This window comes from Paramormyrops kingsleyae, chromosome 10, assembly GCF_048594095.1.
Source record: "Paramormyrops kingsleyae isolate MSU_618 chromosome 10, PKINGS_0.4, whole genome shotgun sequence".
Lineage (NCBI taxonomy): Eukaryota > Metazoa > Chordata > Actinopteri > Osteoglossiformes > Mormyridae > Paramormyrops > Paramormyrops kingsleyae.
Window position 1 is genome coordinate 33,391,347 of NC_132806.1, and position 19,017 is coordinate 33,410,363.

General features: G+C 47.7%; 1 protein-coding gene across 3 annotated transcripts in view; it reads left to right on the forward strand.

Moving 5' to 3' along the window:
* LOC111833361 (BTB/POZ domain-containing protein KCTD16-like) overlaps positions 1 to 19,017 on the forward strand; it is a 47,155-nt gene that overhangs the window by 12,142 nt on the left and 15,996 nt on the right. The window contains exon 3 of one of the 3 annotated variants that reach the window (XM_072717730.1): positions 9,460 to 9,574. The exons of 1 other annotated variant lie outside the window; for it this stretch is intronic. In XM_072717730.1, the coding sequence (XP_072573831.1) occupies positions 9,460 to 9,509 (50 nt within the window). In that variant the 3' untranslated portion in view covers positions 9,510 to 9,574. Of the gene's footprint in view, positions 1 to 5,717; positions 5,883 to 9,459; positions 9,575 to 19,017 lie in introns of those variants that run through there. One more of the 3 variants, XM_072717729.1, reaches the window with a different exon arrangement.

Sequence of the window (19,017 nt, forward strand, 5' to 3'; positions counted from 1 at the left end):
TGCCAGGTTTAGGTCTGGGTGCATCTGCAGTTACTGCCAGGTTTAGGTCTGAGTGCATCTGCAGTCACTGCCAGGTTTAGGTCTGAGTGCATCTGCAGTCACTGCCAAGTTTAGGTCTGGGCGCATCTGCAGTCACTGCCAGGTTTAGGTCTGAGTGCATCTGCAGTCACTGCCAAGTTTAGGTCTGGGCGCATCTGCAGTCACTGCCAGGTTTAGGTCTGGGTGCATCTGCAGTTACTGCCAGGTTTAGGTCTGGGTGCATCTGCAGTTACTGCCAGGTTTAGGTCTGTGTGCATCTGCAGTCACTGCCAGGTTTAGGTCTGAGTGCATCTGCAGTCACTGCCAAGTTTAGGTCTGGGCGCATCTGCAGTCACTGCCAGGTTTAGGTCTGGGTGCATCTGCAGTTACTGCCAGGTTTAGGTCTGGGTGCATCTGCATGATCGGTTTACTGTGGCTCATTTTCATGTCATGTCAGTGGTATTGTGTCACCGTGAGGGTCAGTGAACCTTGTTGGGGTGGGCGCCCTGATTCTAAATTGTGACTTAGGCAGGCTGCCACTCCGAAGCAGGAGATGGGGAGGGGGGTGGAGCTGGGGGGGGAGCTCAGGTTGCCCCACTGGAAGCCCAAGGGGTGGGGAGCGGGGGAATTTAGCAAATAGCGCGTCACTAACTTTGTACATGATGCAATGATGCAATTAATCAAATAAGCTACAGTACAAAATGCTACCAAATAAACCACAATTCATTCATAATACTGTAAATATTATAGTTTCACAGACATATAGTTAAATTTTTTTCTGATTTGTGCGAAATCATGATGAATAATATAAAGCCAGTCTGCACAGTGCCAAGGTGAACTGGTTTAGTCCTGACTCTTGGTTGACTGTTGGGGGATGGGTGATGCATCGACGTGAGAGTATCATATTAACACAAATGGATAAGGAAAGGTCTAAGCCATTAGGTGCCCAGGAAAGAAGAAGAGGAGAAATGCATAGAAATAAAGGTATGCAGTTATTTAATCTCTTTATGGGTATGATATTATGGCTGTAATGAAATAGGCCAGTCTGACCCCAGCATGTTGGTTAGCCAGTAGGGTAACAGTGTAACACCTGGATTCTCTTTATTTTTTGTATTTTCATGCTACGATTTCTTTCTATTTGTCTTTGTTACTTCTTTTTGATATTTGTTCATCTTATTTTGCATATATTTTTATATTTATATAGTTTTAAATGTCATTATTATTTACTTGCATCTTTCTGAATGCCTTAAAAAAAAAAACTGGGCTCAGTGAGTGATCCTGTAAACCAGGCACCGTCAATCATGCCCATTTTTTGGAGAACAGTATTAGTTCTGAATCAGAACTAATAAGGAGCCCTTCTTTTAATTAGTGCTGTCAAACAATTAAAAATTGTAATCAAATTAATCACAGGGTTGCTGTGGATTAATTTCGATTAATCACGATTAAATATTCATTTTTAACCTATAATAGTCGCATTTCATTTTGCATGAGCAAACAGACTCAAGAAAAAACAGAATATATATGCACTTAAGACTTAACATGTTTATGGAACATCTTGAATACGAGTTGGATGCATTCCATCTGCCACAGAAGTGCAATATACCATATCAAAAAGCAAGATTTTCTGGTTAGCCGGACAACTTGTCGGATTTAATTTACCTCAGTTTTATCTTCGTTCACTTATAATTAGCCCGAACTACTGTAAATCCGACAAATAATCCGACTAATCATGAAATCCAATTCTAGCCCGGTTAATTGCCATTGTTAGCAATATCAGTTGATAACACATCATGCTCGGTGCTTTACGTATAAAACTCTGTAGCAACACGTCCACAGATAAGTTGGACGGTATAGTGTGTGCGACCGATTTAATGAGCCACAAATGAGAAGTAGTGCTTAAACAGTATAAAACTACAACTTTCCCTTCTGTTGATAAAGGGCGCAGCCATCTTGGATTCTGAACTCGGGATCCTCTGTGCTGCTCCGAGATATTTCTCGGATCTCCGAGAAACGGGAGCACGCATGCCGCCACTTTCGGCTTCAAAACTCAGAATCCGACTCGGAATACGAGTTCCGAGGGCAAATGGAACGCGCCAAAACTGCCCGAAATGGGTTGACAGAGACATTTCAGGGATTTTGAGTCATTCTCCGCTGCAGATGGATTAATTGCGTAAATTTTTTAAATCAGATTAATCATGATGGATTAATCCGCGTTAACCCGTTAATTTTGACAGGCCTACTTTTAAATCATGAAAATTACAAACTTTTAAGTCAAGCAAAGTGTTGAGAGTATGAGTGCGGCGTAGCACGCACCCCAGGTACAGTGAGGCTCTTGGAGGGGCATCAAACTTTTAATGTTCAATGCACCCCACATAGAAAGGCTGTGCATAAGTAATGTATACATAAAATTGCGAAATATCTATGTGTGTCTTTGGGGAGGATCTCATCTTGTATTTCACCCAACAGCATTAGTTCATAGGCTTCTGGGTAATATTTCAGTTTGAGGGGGCGCCGTATAAATGAAATGGACTGTGGAGATGCCACAAGCAGCACAGGTAAGTTTACAAGCAGTGTGCGTGGATCCCTATAGCAAGAGTAATGGCTTTTTGGATGAAGCAGACACCAGTGAAAATATCTCTCCTTTTGGTTGGCAAACATGGACAGCAACGTAAGAGACCAAAATAACAGCTTTGCCAAATCTCACGCGTGACACTCACACTGTCAGACTCTGATGCTCACGGAAGAAATCTTATGGCAGATCTGTATTTTTCTATCATAAACATAACATCAGCTACAGCAAAAGTGTTGGGGTAGTTTGCAAACCCTACAGACTATTTACAAGGTAATAAAAGTTGTGTGTGCAATTTCTCGAATTGAAAATCTCTCTTCATCCAGCTGAGCAAAACTGGCAACCCTGAAATAATCAGTACAGTTTTGTGGAGATATTCTTGTTATTTCATATTTTAAATACAACGTCAGTTTTTTAAGATATAATCTGAGCACAGATATCGTTATGAACGATAAGCATGCTGTCACCCACCGTGGCTGGCACGCCGTAGCTCAAATGTCGCTGGTGTGATGAAAGACTTCATTTTCCACCTGGAGGAAGCGGAGAATCTCATCAGATGGGACCTTCTGGTAAAGTATATAAGGGGAAATGTTCAGAGGAGGCGTGTAGCTAAGGTTAGCCTACTTACAGACACGGCCCAGTTCGGGTTCTGGGAAAAACATTAAATGGCATGTTTATGAAACACTACAGACAGAATCCCTCATGTGCTGTGAGTGCTTATGTACCCCAGGGCTAAAACAAAAGGCCTGTAACAACAACAACAACAACAATAATAATAATAATAATAACAAAAACCATAATAACTATAAGAATGATACAGTCCTTTTTCAAAATAGTTTTATAGTCATCATCGTCATCATCATTTGTGTTTGTTATGAAAAATTCCCCCACTTCCCTGAATTGCCCTAAATACATTTTGTCCTTTCTAGTGGAATAAAATAATTTGCATAATAATATACAAACCAAAAATTCAGCTTGACTTTTCCAGTTTTCGATCTAAAAATTTTAGCCTTTTTTGTTTTGAATCACTAGGGGTTCGAGTCGCCTAATTCAGTCGGCAGTAAGGAAGTAGTACGCTTGCATTGTCACGGAAACCGCTGAGATGTTAATAGGAGGAAAATGGGTGGTTTGGTGATAAAACCAGGGCAGTAACCCCTACAGCTAGCCTTCTGCTCTCATTGGCTGCCTTCATTTGCCATTGGTATCTGGAATAAAGTGTTTCATGCCATCTTCATAATGGCTGTGTTCTGTGGCTTTGCGCATAAAGGCTGTGTTCTGTGGCTTTGCGGATAATGGCTGTGTTCTGTGGCTTTGCACATATTGGCTGTGTTCTGTGGCTTTGCACATATTGGCTGTGTTCTGTGGCTTTGCGGATAATGGCTGTGTTCTGTGGCTTTGCACATATTGGCTGTGTTCTGTGGCTTTGCACATAATGGCTGTGTTCTGTGGCTTTGGCATGATGGCTGTGTTCTGTGGCCTCGCACATAATGGCTGTGTTCTGTGGCTTTCTGCATAATGGCTGTGTTCTGTGGCTTTGCGCATAATGGCTGTGTTCTGTGGCTTTGCACATAATGGCTGTGTTCTGTGGCTTTCTGCATAATGGCTGTGTTCTGTGGCTTTGCGCATAATGGCTGTGTTCTGTGGCTTTGCACATAATGACTGTGTTCTGTGGCTTTCTGCATAATGGCTGTGTTCTGTGGCTTTGCGCATAATGGCTGTGTTCTGTGGCTTTGCACATAATGGCTGTGTTCTGTGGCTTTGCACATAACGGCTGTGCTCTGTGGCTTTCTGCATAATGGCTGTGTTCTGTGGCTTTCTGCATAATGGCTGTGTTCTGTGGCTTTGCACATAATGGCTGTGTTCTGTGGCTTTGCACATAATGGCTGTGTTCTGTGGCTTTCTGCATAATGGCTGTGTTCTGTGGCTTTGTGCATAATGGCTGTGTTCTGTAGCTTTGCGCATAATGGCTGTGTTCTGTGGCTTTGTGCATAACGGCTGTGTTCTGTGGCTTTCGGGAAATTCCCCACATCCGGGGGCAGTACAGTGCTTTGAGTAACCCTCTGGGGACTCGGTGTCTCCTCCTGGGCTGTGCTCAGATAGCGCCCCCTACTGGCTGTTTGTATGTCACTGACCTGCCCACCCTTGAGAGCCCTTTCTCTCTCTGGTACTTTGGTTGTTTCTCGACATTGATGCCCCAAGGAGTTAAAGTGTACCTTCCGTTATAATGACTCCAGGCTGAGGTGGAGTGTTCCCTGGAGATTCTGATTGTCATGTCATTTCCAGAGATGGGGGGTTCTCAGGCTGTGTGGGGGGGGGGGGGGGTGCGCTGTTCCCCAAACCTGTAAAGGTATTGCTTTCCTCCTGAACAAGCTCATAACTCATAAGTACATCAATAAAGACAGCAGGATAGTGCCCCCCCACCCCTGCCCCTGTCTGCTGTATGCCTGAGTTCAGCGGAGCCCCTATTCACACCCCCCATAGGAAACGGCCTCTGTTTCCAGCTTGTGTTGTGGCGTCATGGCGAGACAGACATTAAGGAACCACACAGCCCAGAAACTGTATTATAATGAAGCACAATTAACAGCTCTTCTGTTAAATATGTCCACGGTTTAATTCATCTTGGTAATTTAATTAACTTCCTAAAACTCTGTCGGGCACCACCGTGCTTACTCCAACCTCATCTAAGAATGTGCTTTTCTGAGAGACTTCTTGCGATGAAAAAAAAAATAGCTCATGAGAAGCAATGGTGAGCTTTAGTGTGTAATAACAGGGATTTTAAAGGCAGGTGTGTCATTCGGACACATTGCCACAGGTGTATAAAATCAAGCACCTCGCCATGCAGTCAGGTTTACAAACCTTTGTGAAGGAATGTGTCATTCTGAAGAGCTCAGTGCAATCAAGCGAGACACTGTCATGCAACGCAAGCCTCACATTACTAAGCGCAATGCCCAGTGCTGGATGGAGTAGAATAGAATAGAATATATCTTTATTGTCATTGTAGATACAATGAAATTTGAATGCCCAACTTCCAGTGGGGGAAAAAAAAAAAGTTCATGTTTTTGCCATGTTAAGTGCTATTATGGCTTTGGGATAGAAACTGTTCTTTAGTCTATTGGTCCTTGTTTTCAAGGTGTAAAGCACGCTGCCACTGGACTCTCGAGGAGAGGAAACGTGTTCTGTGGAGTGATGAATCACACATCTCTGTCTGGCAGTCTGATGGACGAGTCTGGGTCCGGCAGATGCCAGGAGAACATTACCTGCCTGACTGCACTGTGCCAGCTGTAAAGTTTGGTGGAGGAGGGATAATGGTATGGGGGTGTTTTTCAGGGGTTGCATCACACTAATGTCCTGGTAACTATGTGCATTTGAATGCAGAAGTTTGGGTCACCCTGGGCCAATTACATATTTAATCTATACACAGGAAAAATGCAAAAGCAATTGTGGCATGTGGAAAAGTCTGCACCCCTCAGTCAGTCAGTATTTTGGTGACAGATACCACTTTGGCAGATATCACAGCTTGTAAATGTCCTTTCTATCCAGAGAGTCTTTCAGTTTTCCTTGCAGGGGTTTTACTCACTCTTCCTGGCAGGTCAGTTCTACTTCTGCGATACTTTTGGGTGTTTTCCACATGGGGGGATATGAGCAGGGTGCGGGGGTGGGTCTACCTAAATTGGGATGGCTGATGCAGTGCTGATATGCCGTGTCTTCCGGAAGAAGCAGGAGCGGGAATGACGATTGGATGGCTTCACTGCATTTGCCGCTCTGGGCTTGCCACGGAGTTCTAGAATCTCTGGCCTATTCTGAAGTGGAATCCATAGCGGCCGACGTTCATGTCCGAGTGTGGAGCGGCTGGGAGCCGGACGTCCTTCAAGCAGGAGCTGGAAGTGTCCACTGCTCTGTCCTACCCCTGATCCCCCCCCCCCCCCCCCCCCCCCGGTCTAGAGGGCGTCAGGGGGCAGAGGTTGGCTAACAGAAGCACTTTAAGCCACGGGGCTGCAGTGGCTTCTGTAAGCCAGACCCAGCGCAAGGTGACATCAGCGGACGTCCTGTCCCATTCGGGAAACGTGCCACGGCCCCCCCATCGATGTCAGAGAGGGGGGAGATAAACAGCGTAGAGATGTTGCCCTCGGCAGCCTGGGCTGAGCTCTCCACGGCCCCCCCAATGCATTTAGCCGCAGAACCCCTCCCCCCCCCAACCCTGGATCAGCCAGAAAGATGAGCCACATGAACTGCGCTGTTGAGAGAGTCCATTTTACAGGGGCGAGGTTTGCCAATCTCCCAAGAGCCCTGTGGGGGGCGCTGGTGCTGAGAGAAGAAGCTGTCCTGCGATATGCATTAGGCAGGGAAAATGTGCTCATGTTCATCAGTGACTGCAGCAATAAGACCAGCTGGGCAAACGAGCCACACGGTTGTAAGCCGAGATGAGAGGTCGTTTCAGATACGCCCCCCCCTTCCTGCTCTGGCTCAGCCGATGCACTGCAGAGAGTGATTCTTTAAGAGACTCTTTCTTTATGGGGGTCCTTGTTTATGAGCCTATACAACTGGCTATATCTTCATAGTAGCGTTTCACACCCTCCATGGCTAAAAATGAAAGCCCCATTACGACAGACTTCTGGCCTTAGAATGTCTTGAAGGCTTTAGAGAGGCAGCCCAGAATTTCTGAGAAACCAGTAGGAAGCACCCAGAAGCTCTGCTATCGATCAGGGCACAGCCTGGAAGGCGGCACCTGATCTCAGACGTCCGGCGGGAGTCAAGGGTCCCTCTCTCCGCCCTCTCGGTGCTGCAGGAGTGGAACTTAATCTCATTTTGCGAAAGGGATAGTGCTGTCCTGCCTGCTTCTCGAAGACGAACCGAATCGATTGGGACACTCCCTCGCCACACAGCCCTAATTCCATAAACTGCTCAGCAGGTGCAGACTGCTGTGCTGCGCTTCTGCGGGCTCTACCCACCTACCATCGCTGTAAAATGACACGTCTGTAGCTGGGAGTGCTTGATAAAGCGACTAAGTGTGGCTGGTTTTAAATCTGATATTGGTATTTAAACTGGAAACCTTAATGCCTCATTCACAGAAAGGCATATTAATGTGCGATTATGCTTCCATTACTGTCCAGTAGGGGGTCACAGACGGATGGGAGGCCAGTCCACTCTGGGGCCAACACTCACACAGAGAAGCCCCCCCCCCACCCACACACACACACACACACACAGGGAGGGCAGTGGGATGCAAACTCCAGTCCAGGAGGAGGGTACAGACCCAAAAACAGAGACCCCGTGCCATCACAAGGACGCAAATTAAGAACGAAACCTATTTTTTTTGGTGGAGAAAATTAGAAATATGTTTTAATGTAAAGGAAAAGAGATACATTAGATACTATCGTATTGTGCTGCTTTAGGTGATATACATGCAGCCTGTCTTCACTAAAAGCTGATGACTTGCCGGAATTATAATCAATTATAATTGTACAGTTTTGTGCGTAAAAGACTGATCGACATCCTGCCACACACTCAGACCTGTTTGATCAATGTCCGATCAAATTGAATTACTGCCAGTAAACTGATGAGAGTCCTCTCCGAATTTGCACACGGGCCGGATTTAAAAGCCGTTAATTCAGCTGTTAGTCTTCATCACAGCAATGCATCAGCACCAGTCCATGATCTTTCTCTGTCTCCAGATCCCAGCTCCTGCACTGTAATTTCTGCATACCTAAATAAATCAAGGCTTGTTTCAGCAATGTGTTGATTGCATTTGAAATACGCATCTTTACAGAGTCCATTTGTCTCCACAGCAGTAGGAGCACATTCAGTACTCACCGTAAGCCATTTCCGGGGCCAATAAAACACGTTTCCCCGTCCAGCCTCAGATGTAACCTCCGTCACTCTCCAGCACCACGTCTGCTGTTTTTAAATCTGCCCAAACGCAGGCCTGCGAACTTAGGTCAGCTGGCTGCAGTGAGATTTTCAATTCAGGACAAGTCTGCACACACATGCACACGCTTTTACATGTATGTAACAGTTTCAGTACCTCGTAAATAGTCTGCCGGGTTTGCAAACTGCCCCAATGATCTTGATGTAGGTTTATAATGGAATGATATATATTTGCCGTAAGATTTCTTGCGTGAGCATCTGAAGGTGTGAGTGTCACGCCAGATGCGTGAGGGCTGGCATCCTGCCAAACGTTTTTAAACTAACTGGTCTGCCTGTCATGGCCTGTATTACAGAATGCAGGGGCAGTATTGTCCAAATTAAATACCAAAGAGTGAAAATTAATCAAACCATGTCACAGATATATATACATCCGAGTACGTAGACTGCCACGAATTCTTTTTTTTGTGCTAGATATGTTGGTATATACAGTTCTCACAGAAAGTCCTGGTACACATAATGCTAAATGAAGTTTTTTTTAAAGAAAAATAGTCACTTCATTTGTTTACGTAAATACAGTACTGTATATATCATGTTTGAAACAATGGGTAGTTTTATGTAAACATTCATTTCAAGTACTGATAAATTGAAACCATAATTAATTGCTGTAAAAGAGGTGTTCTGAGTTAAAAGGTTCATTGGCCAGCATCTCATTGGGTGCTTTTAAAATGAGTAACATCTTTGCCATAATATAAGGCAGCAAATATTTGTGTTTAGTATCCCTATGAGAGCCAGTGACTACAATAGCAATTCATAGCAAAATGGCAAGAACAGAATTGAAGGAGTCAGTTGAAAAATGATGATACTTGAAGGACTTTGGTTATGAAATCAATAAATTTGCAACAGTTTGAGAGAATTTAGCAAGCGTCTTTAGACTTTCTGTGTCACTGTATTGGCAATATGTCAGTGCCATAAGGTATCCAGCCTACAAACCTTTGATTTTCCTGCAGAAGAGAGAGCCGTCCTTCCAGAGACCGAATCAAGCCCTTCATCGGAATGATACACCAAAAGTCCAATGGGAATGAATGACACAACCTGTATCCTATCTGGGCATCAACTGCAATGTTTTCTGCAGCATAAACAGATTAATTGTGACGTTATGACTCTTAGAGCCTCTGTCTTCTCCTATTTGGTCCGGGTATCTGGAACGTTTTCTACTGAAATGAGACACAGAAATCGACAATGAATACAAGAAGTATCCAGACCTGCAGGAATGTGTTTGTTTGAAGGGAAACGCTGGTGCCTCTGCAAATTTTACGTATATATTAACCCACTTTGATCAGTGCAGTACAAAAAAACAAAACAAAACAGCAAGTGTCGCAAAGCCGGCTTCTTTAAGAAATGATACTGGTTTAGCCTCGCAGGCTCTGATATGGCAGCTATACACACTGCAGCCTCAGCCGTCTGAAAACTCGTCCAACTGCAGCAGTTACTGTAATGGTCCTAAGAACCCTTCACTGTCCGAGCCTAAAGTGTTAGAGGTTTATAGAGCTGGATTGTCACATGAACAGGAAATCCCAAGACAGCTTAGCTGTGTTCATAAAGGCACGGGGGCCGCGTGTGCGAGGAGCAGGGGAGCGGCGCTCAGTCTGCCCCGCTGACTCAGGGTGCCCCCCCACTGGCTCAGTTTGCCCCCCCGGCTGACTCAGGGTGCCCCCCCGGCTGACTCAGTCTGCCCCCCGCTGGCTCAGGGTGCCCCCCCGCTGGCTCAGTCTGCCCCCCGCTGGCTCAGGGTGCCCCCCCGCTGGCTCAGTGTGCCCCCCCGGCTGACTCAGTCTGCCCCTCCGGCTTACTCAGGGTGCCCCCCCCGCTGGCTCAGGGTGCCCCCCCGCTGGCTCAGGGTGCCCCCCCGGCTGACTCAGTCTGCCCCCCGCTGGCTCAGTCTGCCCCCCCGGCTGACTCAGTCTGCCCCCCGCTGGCTCAGGGTGCCCCCCCGCTGGCTCAGTGTGCCCCCCCGGCTGACTCAGTCTGCCCCTCCGGCTTACTCAGGGTGCCCCCCCCGCTGGCTCAGGGTGCCCCCCCGCTGGCTCAGGGTGCCCCCCCGGCTGACTCAGTCTGCCCCCCGCTGGCTCAGTGTGCCCCCCCGGCTGACTCAGTCTGCCCCCCCGCTGGCTCAGTGTGCCCCCCCGGCTGACTCAGTCTGCCCCCCCGCTGGCTCAGGGTGCCCCCCCGGCTGACTCAGTCTGCCCCCCGCTGGCTCGGTGTGCCCCCCCCGCTGGCTCAGGGTGCCCCCCCCCCGGCTGACTCAGTGTGCCCCCCCGCTGGCTCAGTCTGCCCCCTCGCTGGCTCAGTGTGCCCCCTCGCTGGCTCAGTCTGCCCCCCCGGCTGACTCAGTCTGCCCCCCCGCTGGCTCAGTCTGCCCCCCCGCTGGCTCAGGGTGCCCCTCCGGCTGACTCAGTCTGCCCCCCGCTGGCTCGGTGTGCCCCCCCCGCTGGCTCGGTGTGCCCCCCCCGCTGGCTCAGGGTGCCCCCCCCCCGCTGGCTCAGGGTGCCCCCCCCCCGCTGGCTCGGTGTCGCTGGGTAAGGGCTTGTAATGTCTCACTAGCCCCCACCATGACCACCAAGGCTTCTGCTGGAAACATCAGCACCGAGCTCATGGAGGTGCAAGCGGCATGGAAGCGGCTAATCTGGGGGTCCGAACAGCCCCCGCCTTTGAGTGCGGGTTTTTCCATGACGACACCCTCCCTGCTCTGCTCATCCAATCGCACCTCCTCCCTTCTTCTTGACTCTTGTTGTGCAGCCGCCCCCAGTATGTCTGGGGGAAAATGACAGCATGTCTTCCAGGGCTCTCAGGTTCAGAGGCAGCGAGGCAGCGAGGCAGCGGGAGAGCGATGGGCTGTGTGCCTCAGAGACCCCCGACCTGTGATGGCTGCTGGGACGCCAGTCACGACCTCGCGGTCAGTTTCACTGATTACCAGCCCTTTAAGGATTAAATCTGGGTTTTTCATCTTGAGTTCAATTCCAGGTTCACGTACTTTGCCATTCTTGTCCCTTTGATGGCTATTATTTTGGCTGAGATGGAGTGTTTGATTATAGTTTGAGTTTCCTGGGTATTACCTACAAACAGACGTGCTACAATCTATTTTCTTACCTACTGCACCTGTAATTGGTATCTCTGGATCATCAGCACCAATCTTCTCCTATATGTACTGCATTCGGCTGCATCAAGACTAAATTAAGACTCCAGCTCGGGATGAAAAGCCGTCCTTGTAGCGGTAACTTCCTGCAATCTGAGGGAGGGGAAGCCAACCAGGATTAGCTGTATTTTCTGATCTAGCAGAGCAGTGGAAAGTCTCTCTAATTGGCCGTCTCCACTTCCCCAAGGGTAAGAAAACCCACGGGCCCCATTTCCCAGGCCCCCTCCTGCCTTGAGCAGAGCCCTGCCCCGAGTCTTCGCAGTGACACCACCCTTCTGAGAGCTGGCCCACAAGCCCTCCCCCATCCCCCGACCTTCTGCCCGACCTCGGGATGCCTGCCCTGTCAGTCAGAGCCTCCGGTCTTGCTGGTCGGCTGCCAGGCAAACATGAGGCCGTGTCCCAGGGAGGGGTAGCGCGTCTCGTCTCTCTCTTCCTGTTTCCACATGCAGTACATCGCAGCCTGTGGTTTCGCCTCCCCCAGTCCAGCAAAGGGGCAGTGACCCCCCCACAGAGAGTGTGACTGATTACCAGCAGACATACACAGCATCAAGGCCAGAATGTGTTTATGAAAAGCACAAGATAAACAGGATGGATAATTAGCAGTGCCCCCTACAGGAAGTGTTTGTGAGTGCATTGCATAGTTACACGCTTCAGTCAATCCACCAATCAAGTCAGTGAGTCAGTCATTCAGTCTGTCAATCAAGGTTTTGTCATGTACAGTACAATATGCAGTGACTTGGTCATCTATCTTCAAGATTGTGAAGATTTATACATAAGTATAAAGAGACAAACGTTACACAGTAAACAATCAGAAATATCCACAAATAGTGTTCAACTTGCAGTAAAGTACAGTGCAAAGTGTCAGCGAGTAAAGGCGTCTTTCTCCTGTCGATGTGTCACAGTACCAGAGGAGACACCTCACTATAAACCGCCGGGATTCAAAGAGTGCTTCAGGCTGCCCGCAGATTATTCCGGTTTTTCCTTTTCTGCTCTTCAGACTCGCATGTGCGGTGCCCTGTTTCCCGGCTCCCTTCGCATCAAAGTGGCTTTTCTTCTTCACTGCATCTCTCTGAACCCTGAGCTGGTATAGGTGACGGCCCAGGCCCCTCGGCTGGCTGACGGCGGCCCTGCTGCACTGCAGCTCGTTAGTCGGGCTTACGGTGGCCTGCGCGGCCAGCAGGCAGGGAGGGTCTGTCCTCACAGCCTTGTAAACATGATCAGACCCCACACCTGCCCCTGCCCACAAGGCCTCTGTTACAGACAAGCATGGTCAAGGAGCAGACGATCCACGCTGCAGCTCAAACACACAAGGGACTTTAGTTCTACTCAGAAAAAAAAGAACAAGAAACCAAAAGAACCACAAGGAGTCAAAAACAAAGCAGGTAAATGACAAAAACTAAGGCAGGGAGTAGCACAGGAACAACGGAACAAGCACAGCAGAAGAGCAGGAACAGGGGCAACAACAGCAAACACACAATGACCGACAGAGTAAGGGAAAGCGCTTAAATACATTTAAGGACCCCAGGGGCGTCAGAAGCATTTTGAATGTGGTGGGGGGGGGGGGGGGGGGGGGACACTGGCATAAAACTAATATTTTATGTTAAATGTGGGGGGGTCCAAACGAATAATTATGAACTGTGAGGGGGACACCCCCTCAGATTTGATACCCATGGCAGGCGCTTAAATGACAAGGGACAGGTGGGGGCCACAGTCAACCAACCTCCGGGGCTGGGAACAAAGAGACTGTTGGAAAGATAGATGAAAGACTTTGGTGGCACAGTAGTTAGCGCTGTTCCGTCATCTCTAGGACCAGGGTTCGAGTCTCCTGTGTGGCGTTTCCTTAACGTTCTCCACATTCTCCCCTCAGTCCAAAAACCTGCTGAGGTTAACTGGAGTTACCAGATTGCATGTAGGTGAGAATGGTGTGTGAGCGTCCCCCCCCATCCTGGGTGGTTCCCTGCCTTGTGCCTGTAGCCGCTGGGATAAGCTTTGGACCCCCCGTCACCCTGAAAAGGACAAGCAGTTACAGAAGATGGATAGATTAATGGGTTTGGCAGCTTTCCTGAAGCCAACTTAAAGCTGCTATACTAGACATCATCCTGTTGTTACCCATAAAAGTCACCCTTCACCAACAGACTTTCTCCTAGTGTTCTGTGGACTGTCATGTCTCAGTAGCACCCATCTAACAGAGTGTTCTGTCCATGGCTACTTTCTTGGAAACTAGAAATAGGTGACCTCTGGGATTATATGAGTTTTTGTATTATTTTACCTCACTTGGCCAGTCCTAGTGGGGTTACTCATTTAAAGCAATTACCCTGATTAATTTAGGTCAGCACTCATTAAATCTCATTAAATTACCCACAATGCAGTTAAGTGATGTAAGCATAGTAAGTGTGGTTCATTTCTCAGCTGCTACTTTTCCATGAATGTTCTTCATTGTTTCGGAACTATCATTAGGAAACTTTATGCAAATTTATGCCTGTTAAGACAAAAAATAATAAGTTTGTATTTTATATTCAGGTCAGCTGACAGGGCGGCTTAAAATAGAACAGAAAAGGATTTGAATAGAGGAATTGTAATACTATTTACCGTAAGGAATGCATACCGATAGGCAGGGCAGGCTACGCTCTGTGCTGAGAAATCACAGCCACAAGGCTGATGCTTTCCTTTACGTACAGCTGCGTTCACGCAACTGCAACACGAGCAATCGCTGCACGCAGTCAATAACCGTCACATTTAATCCACAGTTTAAACAGACTTTGGTACAAAGCAATTCGATCGTGGTGAAGAGATTATTAATCAGTTCTATTGTCCTGAGTAGATTCCAAAGCATCAAAACCAAAACCTTGAGCAATGACACTTCTATCCATTACTGTTACACGATGTAGGTGAGCAAGAATCACAGCCAAACTGGCATCTACCTGTCCATGCATCATCGAACCCCTTATCCCAGTCAGGGTCTCACAGTTATACCACTTATTAACATGTGCATCCTTCTGTGCAAAAATCTTAGGTGTGCTTTATTCCAAAGTCAGGATACTGCAGGATAATCTGTATTTATGCATATTTCTTACTTTCTTACTTGCCAGTATTTGATTGTTGAAAGATGTCTGGCATCATCTCAGTAGAATCAGCATTTCAAAGGATGTTGGCACACGACCCTTACATTTCAGGGGGTGACAGCTGGACGGATGCGGGGGGTGACAGCGCCTTGTCATTACCGAAGCACGAATTCGGTCGTGAAGCGATGATCTGCCGACGGACTCATTTCAAACCGGACTGTCCTGCTGAAGTCACGCGGAAGGGCCTTTGCCAGCAAGCCGCAGATCGGTCCAATCTGACAGCTTTTCAGGACGTCATTGTCCTTGACAGCAGACGCCACTCAGAGAATGTGAGCCAGAATCGGGGAGGTTTAATAATGAATGAATAGGCACTGCTCACATTCTTGGGAGGCCACACCCCTCCCTCAATTATTCAAAAGGGCTACAGTAAGACAAATGATGGTGTGAGGGGGGGGGATCCGTTACAGGACACCCACACCAGGCTTTACGGTCTCCACAGCCGAACACCTGGTCAGGGGCTGTGAAAATGAACCGCATTCCTGAAGTCTTTTGATTAAAAATGGGCGAAATGTGAAGATATGAGTAAATGAGAGCTTGAGTGATCTGCCTCCTGACAACATGAATGTCAAACCTGTGTTTGTGCGCCAAACGAACTCGGCCCTCAGCCAGCTAATATTCAGTCATAAACAATCACAGTTTTGCTTTTAAATGGCCTTTTTCCATTGTTACGCTGAACGATATTAGATTTCTCTCAGTCGCATGTGTAACCCTGAGGCCTCAAGTACTCAGACCTGAGTTGATTTCTTTTTTTCTCCGAGACACTGATGCCATTGACAGGTAACACAGGCTGAGGTCCCCCCCCCCCCCAAGGCGACACTTACATCTCCAAGATCACTGAAGTAGCAACACCTGGAAATATGCTGTGAGTCACATGACTGAACCTGAACGACAGAGAGGGACGGCGCTGCATGGTGAGGAATGACAGCGATGATTTTTTTCCCCTGTTGGCCAGTGAAAATGGTGGCATTGGTGAGGAGAGGAACAGCAGTGTGTCACAAAGAGCCTTCTGACTTCTGAAACTGGTTTTATTTTCTTAAAACGGGAATGTCCCACCTACTCTACTGGGCTTTCAGTCCCTGAGTCTGTTGGACAGGCAGGAAATGGGTAACGGCTAGTTTTTGGGGTCCCTGACTGGACGGAAGGGTCCGGAAGGAGGTATGCTGGAGAAAATAGTCAAGGGTCAATGGCTGGTGGGTGAAGTGAAATCAGGACACGGGACTAAAAGACAAAATAGCAAACAAACAAACAGTCAACTGAAGCGAAAGTACAAACGCTGACATGAGACAGAGCGAGCGGGAGCAGGCAGCCTGAGCCGGGGGCAGACCGTGCCTCTCCGGAGCGTCACGCGCCCCTAATGAAGTCCCAGGCGGCGTGGGGACGACACAGAGCAGGCGCACTGTACACTGGCGCAGTGATGACTGTAGTCTGGGCTGATTAATAGTGGAGCCCAGGACTGGCCTTTTTCCAGTGGTATCGCACCCAGTAATTAGGCTTTACATGCTAATATTAGGTGGAAAAATGCTGTGATGATACTGGATTTCAGCACGGAGGACATGGGAGGTCAGTGTCCAGGGGCCTGCCACCCCCGCAAAAGAGGATTAGCAGTGAAAGCTTCGGGGGGGGGGGGGGGGGGGGCTTCCATTTCGTTTGCAGGATGACAGATCTTGTGTGCCAGACTCCTGAGCAGCACATTCGCCGCATACGTCACACCTTTTGGAAAGCATTCATTTAATCAGCTTTAAGAGCTGTTAAAACTCTTCATGTCATGGGTCTCCTGGAATACAGACAACATGCTGCATATTTATCTATTCAGGTAGCTAATTTATTTGCTGGTCTTTTATGATAACAGTGGTTTCTAATGTTTATAAAGAGAAATCTTGTTCAGCATTACTTGACTGGGTAAAGTTTGCCCAAACCTTACAGTTACACTGGAGATGTATTGAGTTTTTTGTCTGGCAATGACGCTGCCAATATCACAACACCTCGCACAGGATATCAAATGCCTTCAAACCCCTGATCCAGGCTGTTTTTGCTGCAGCCATATAATAAATGAGGTTTGATTATAACTGATTATAAACTTCAGGCCATTTGAGAAGATATGGGAAGATTTATCCAACCAAACAAACAATCACAATCAATAGCACAGCTTAATATTCATCTTAATTAGAGCTGTCAATCATTCAGTCATTTTTAAGTAATTATGAATTGTTTTATAATTAACTAAATAACCGTCTATTGCAACAAGACCGTGGACAGAATCTTTGAATTACAAATTCAGCTGAAGCCAGAGACTGGGAGAGAGAGGTGCTGCATAACGGTAGCTAATGTAGCACATATAGCTGTTAGCATGCAGCCAGTGACCCCAGGACGATAAACCATAAGGCTTTTGTGGACAGCAGCAGGTTTCCCAGCCCTGAGCGATGCACTGTCTAGCAGACCTGCACAGTGCTCCAGCAGCCCAACGCAAGCCCTGCGGCGGCCAGCAGGAGGCACTGCCGATGAGCAGAGCTGTGTATCGCTTTTAACCCAGATACACTGATACACACAGAGAAGAGGCAGACTAAACGCAGAGCAGGAGAAGCAGGCAGCTGCTCTCATTCCATCCATTCAAGAAGCAGAGTGTGAACCGGCAGCCTCAAAGCGAAGAATGAGATCTTACTCACGTCATTCAGTGAGTCAGCAGAGCAGTTTCAGCACTCAGGTGTTTGACCGTAACGTTGACAGGGGCTGTTTGTACACTGACCTCAACGAGTCCAGGAGACATTCCAAAAGATTTTATACTGAGGCTATTTTGGGTTTTGACTAGTGCATGTTTGTGTCTTCATGTGCAGACATAACCAAGGTTTCGTGTGCTGAGAGAACACAGCGATCTTCAGAGTGCTCCTCCTGACATGCTCAGCTGGTCTGGACAGAGTCCTCCCAAGGTCACACACTCCGGATCCTTCTGAGGGATATGCAGGCATCCCAATCCCCACCGCCCCCCCCCCCCTTAAAGGCAGCACAACTGCAAGCCCCACAGCAGGTCCCCACCAAGTCTCAAACGTGACCATTTTTTGGTCATTTAAAGAATTTTCATACTGATGACTTGATCCACCTGGGTGATTTATTTTGTTATATTTAGAAATGTTTTTCTGATAAAATCCTTCCTTCTTTTGATGAAAGGTCTGAATTTGGCTTCAACTGACATATGATTTGGATTGCTAAGAGTATTTTCATAATCTACCAGAGGTGGCAATTTCAGGACCAGAAAGTAAAAATCCAGACCATTTACTTTCAACCAACCAGTTGAGTACTCCGTGACTGTGACTCTTAATGCTCAACTGGTTGGTTGAAAATAAATTATGGCCTGGATTTTTACTTTCTGGACCTGAAATTGCCACCTCTGTAATCTACAGACATCTGCATGATATTCTGTGTGGTGCTGATGTCTCTGCTAAGCTTTCCAGTGACATACGCACCTGGTTTTACTGCTTTACCTGTGTATGTTGTGTAAAACGCTGCATAGAAAATGGGACAGACGGCCTCTGTTTTTCCAGTGTGGATTTGTCTGATTTTGGTGATGCGGAGGTTGGTCTACCTTTGTTGGTCTACCTTTGTTGGTCTACCTTTGTAAACATTCAGACTATAAACTGGATAATGCGATAACTGAAGTGGGGGCCTGGAAGGAGCCCTCAAGCAGAGGGGAGCTGAAGCCCAGTTTTAGGGTTAGGGTCAGCAGTTAGGGTTAGGGTCAGCAGTTAGGGTTAGGGGATAGGGCTTAAGGTTAAAGATTAATGGTTAGGGGTTAGGGATTAGAGTTAGGTGTTGGGGATTAGGTTAGGGGGTAAAGGTTACCAGTTATGGGTTTAGGCTGGGGTTAGCTTAGAGTTTGGAATCTGGGCCGGTGGCAGACAGACAAGCAGCTCCCCCAGTTCAGCTCCCCCAGTTCAGCTCCTCCAGTTCAGCTCCCCACCAGACATTTTGGAGGGTGGACCCAGCTGGCTCCCTGTCCCCACGTAGGTAACACGAGAGAGTGGCGGAGGCAGCAGAAAGAGAAGCTTCAGAAGCTCATGGTTTCATGTTCTTCACATGATGAATGATCGAGGGAGGAATCGGCCGCTGGGCCGACCGGATCGGCGACAAACAGAAGCTGAACACCCTGTTTAATCTTTTGATGCTCAGTCCTTCAGCAGTGGATCAGGTGAGGGGCAGAAGGTGGCAGGACTCCAGGAAGTCTTCCAGAAATACCAAAGTATTAATAGTGGCCACAT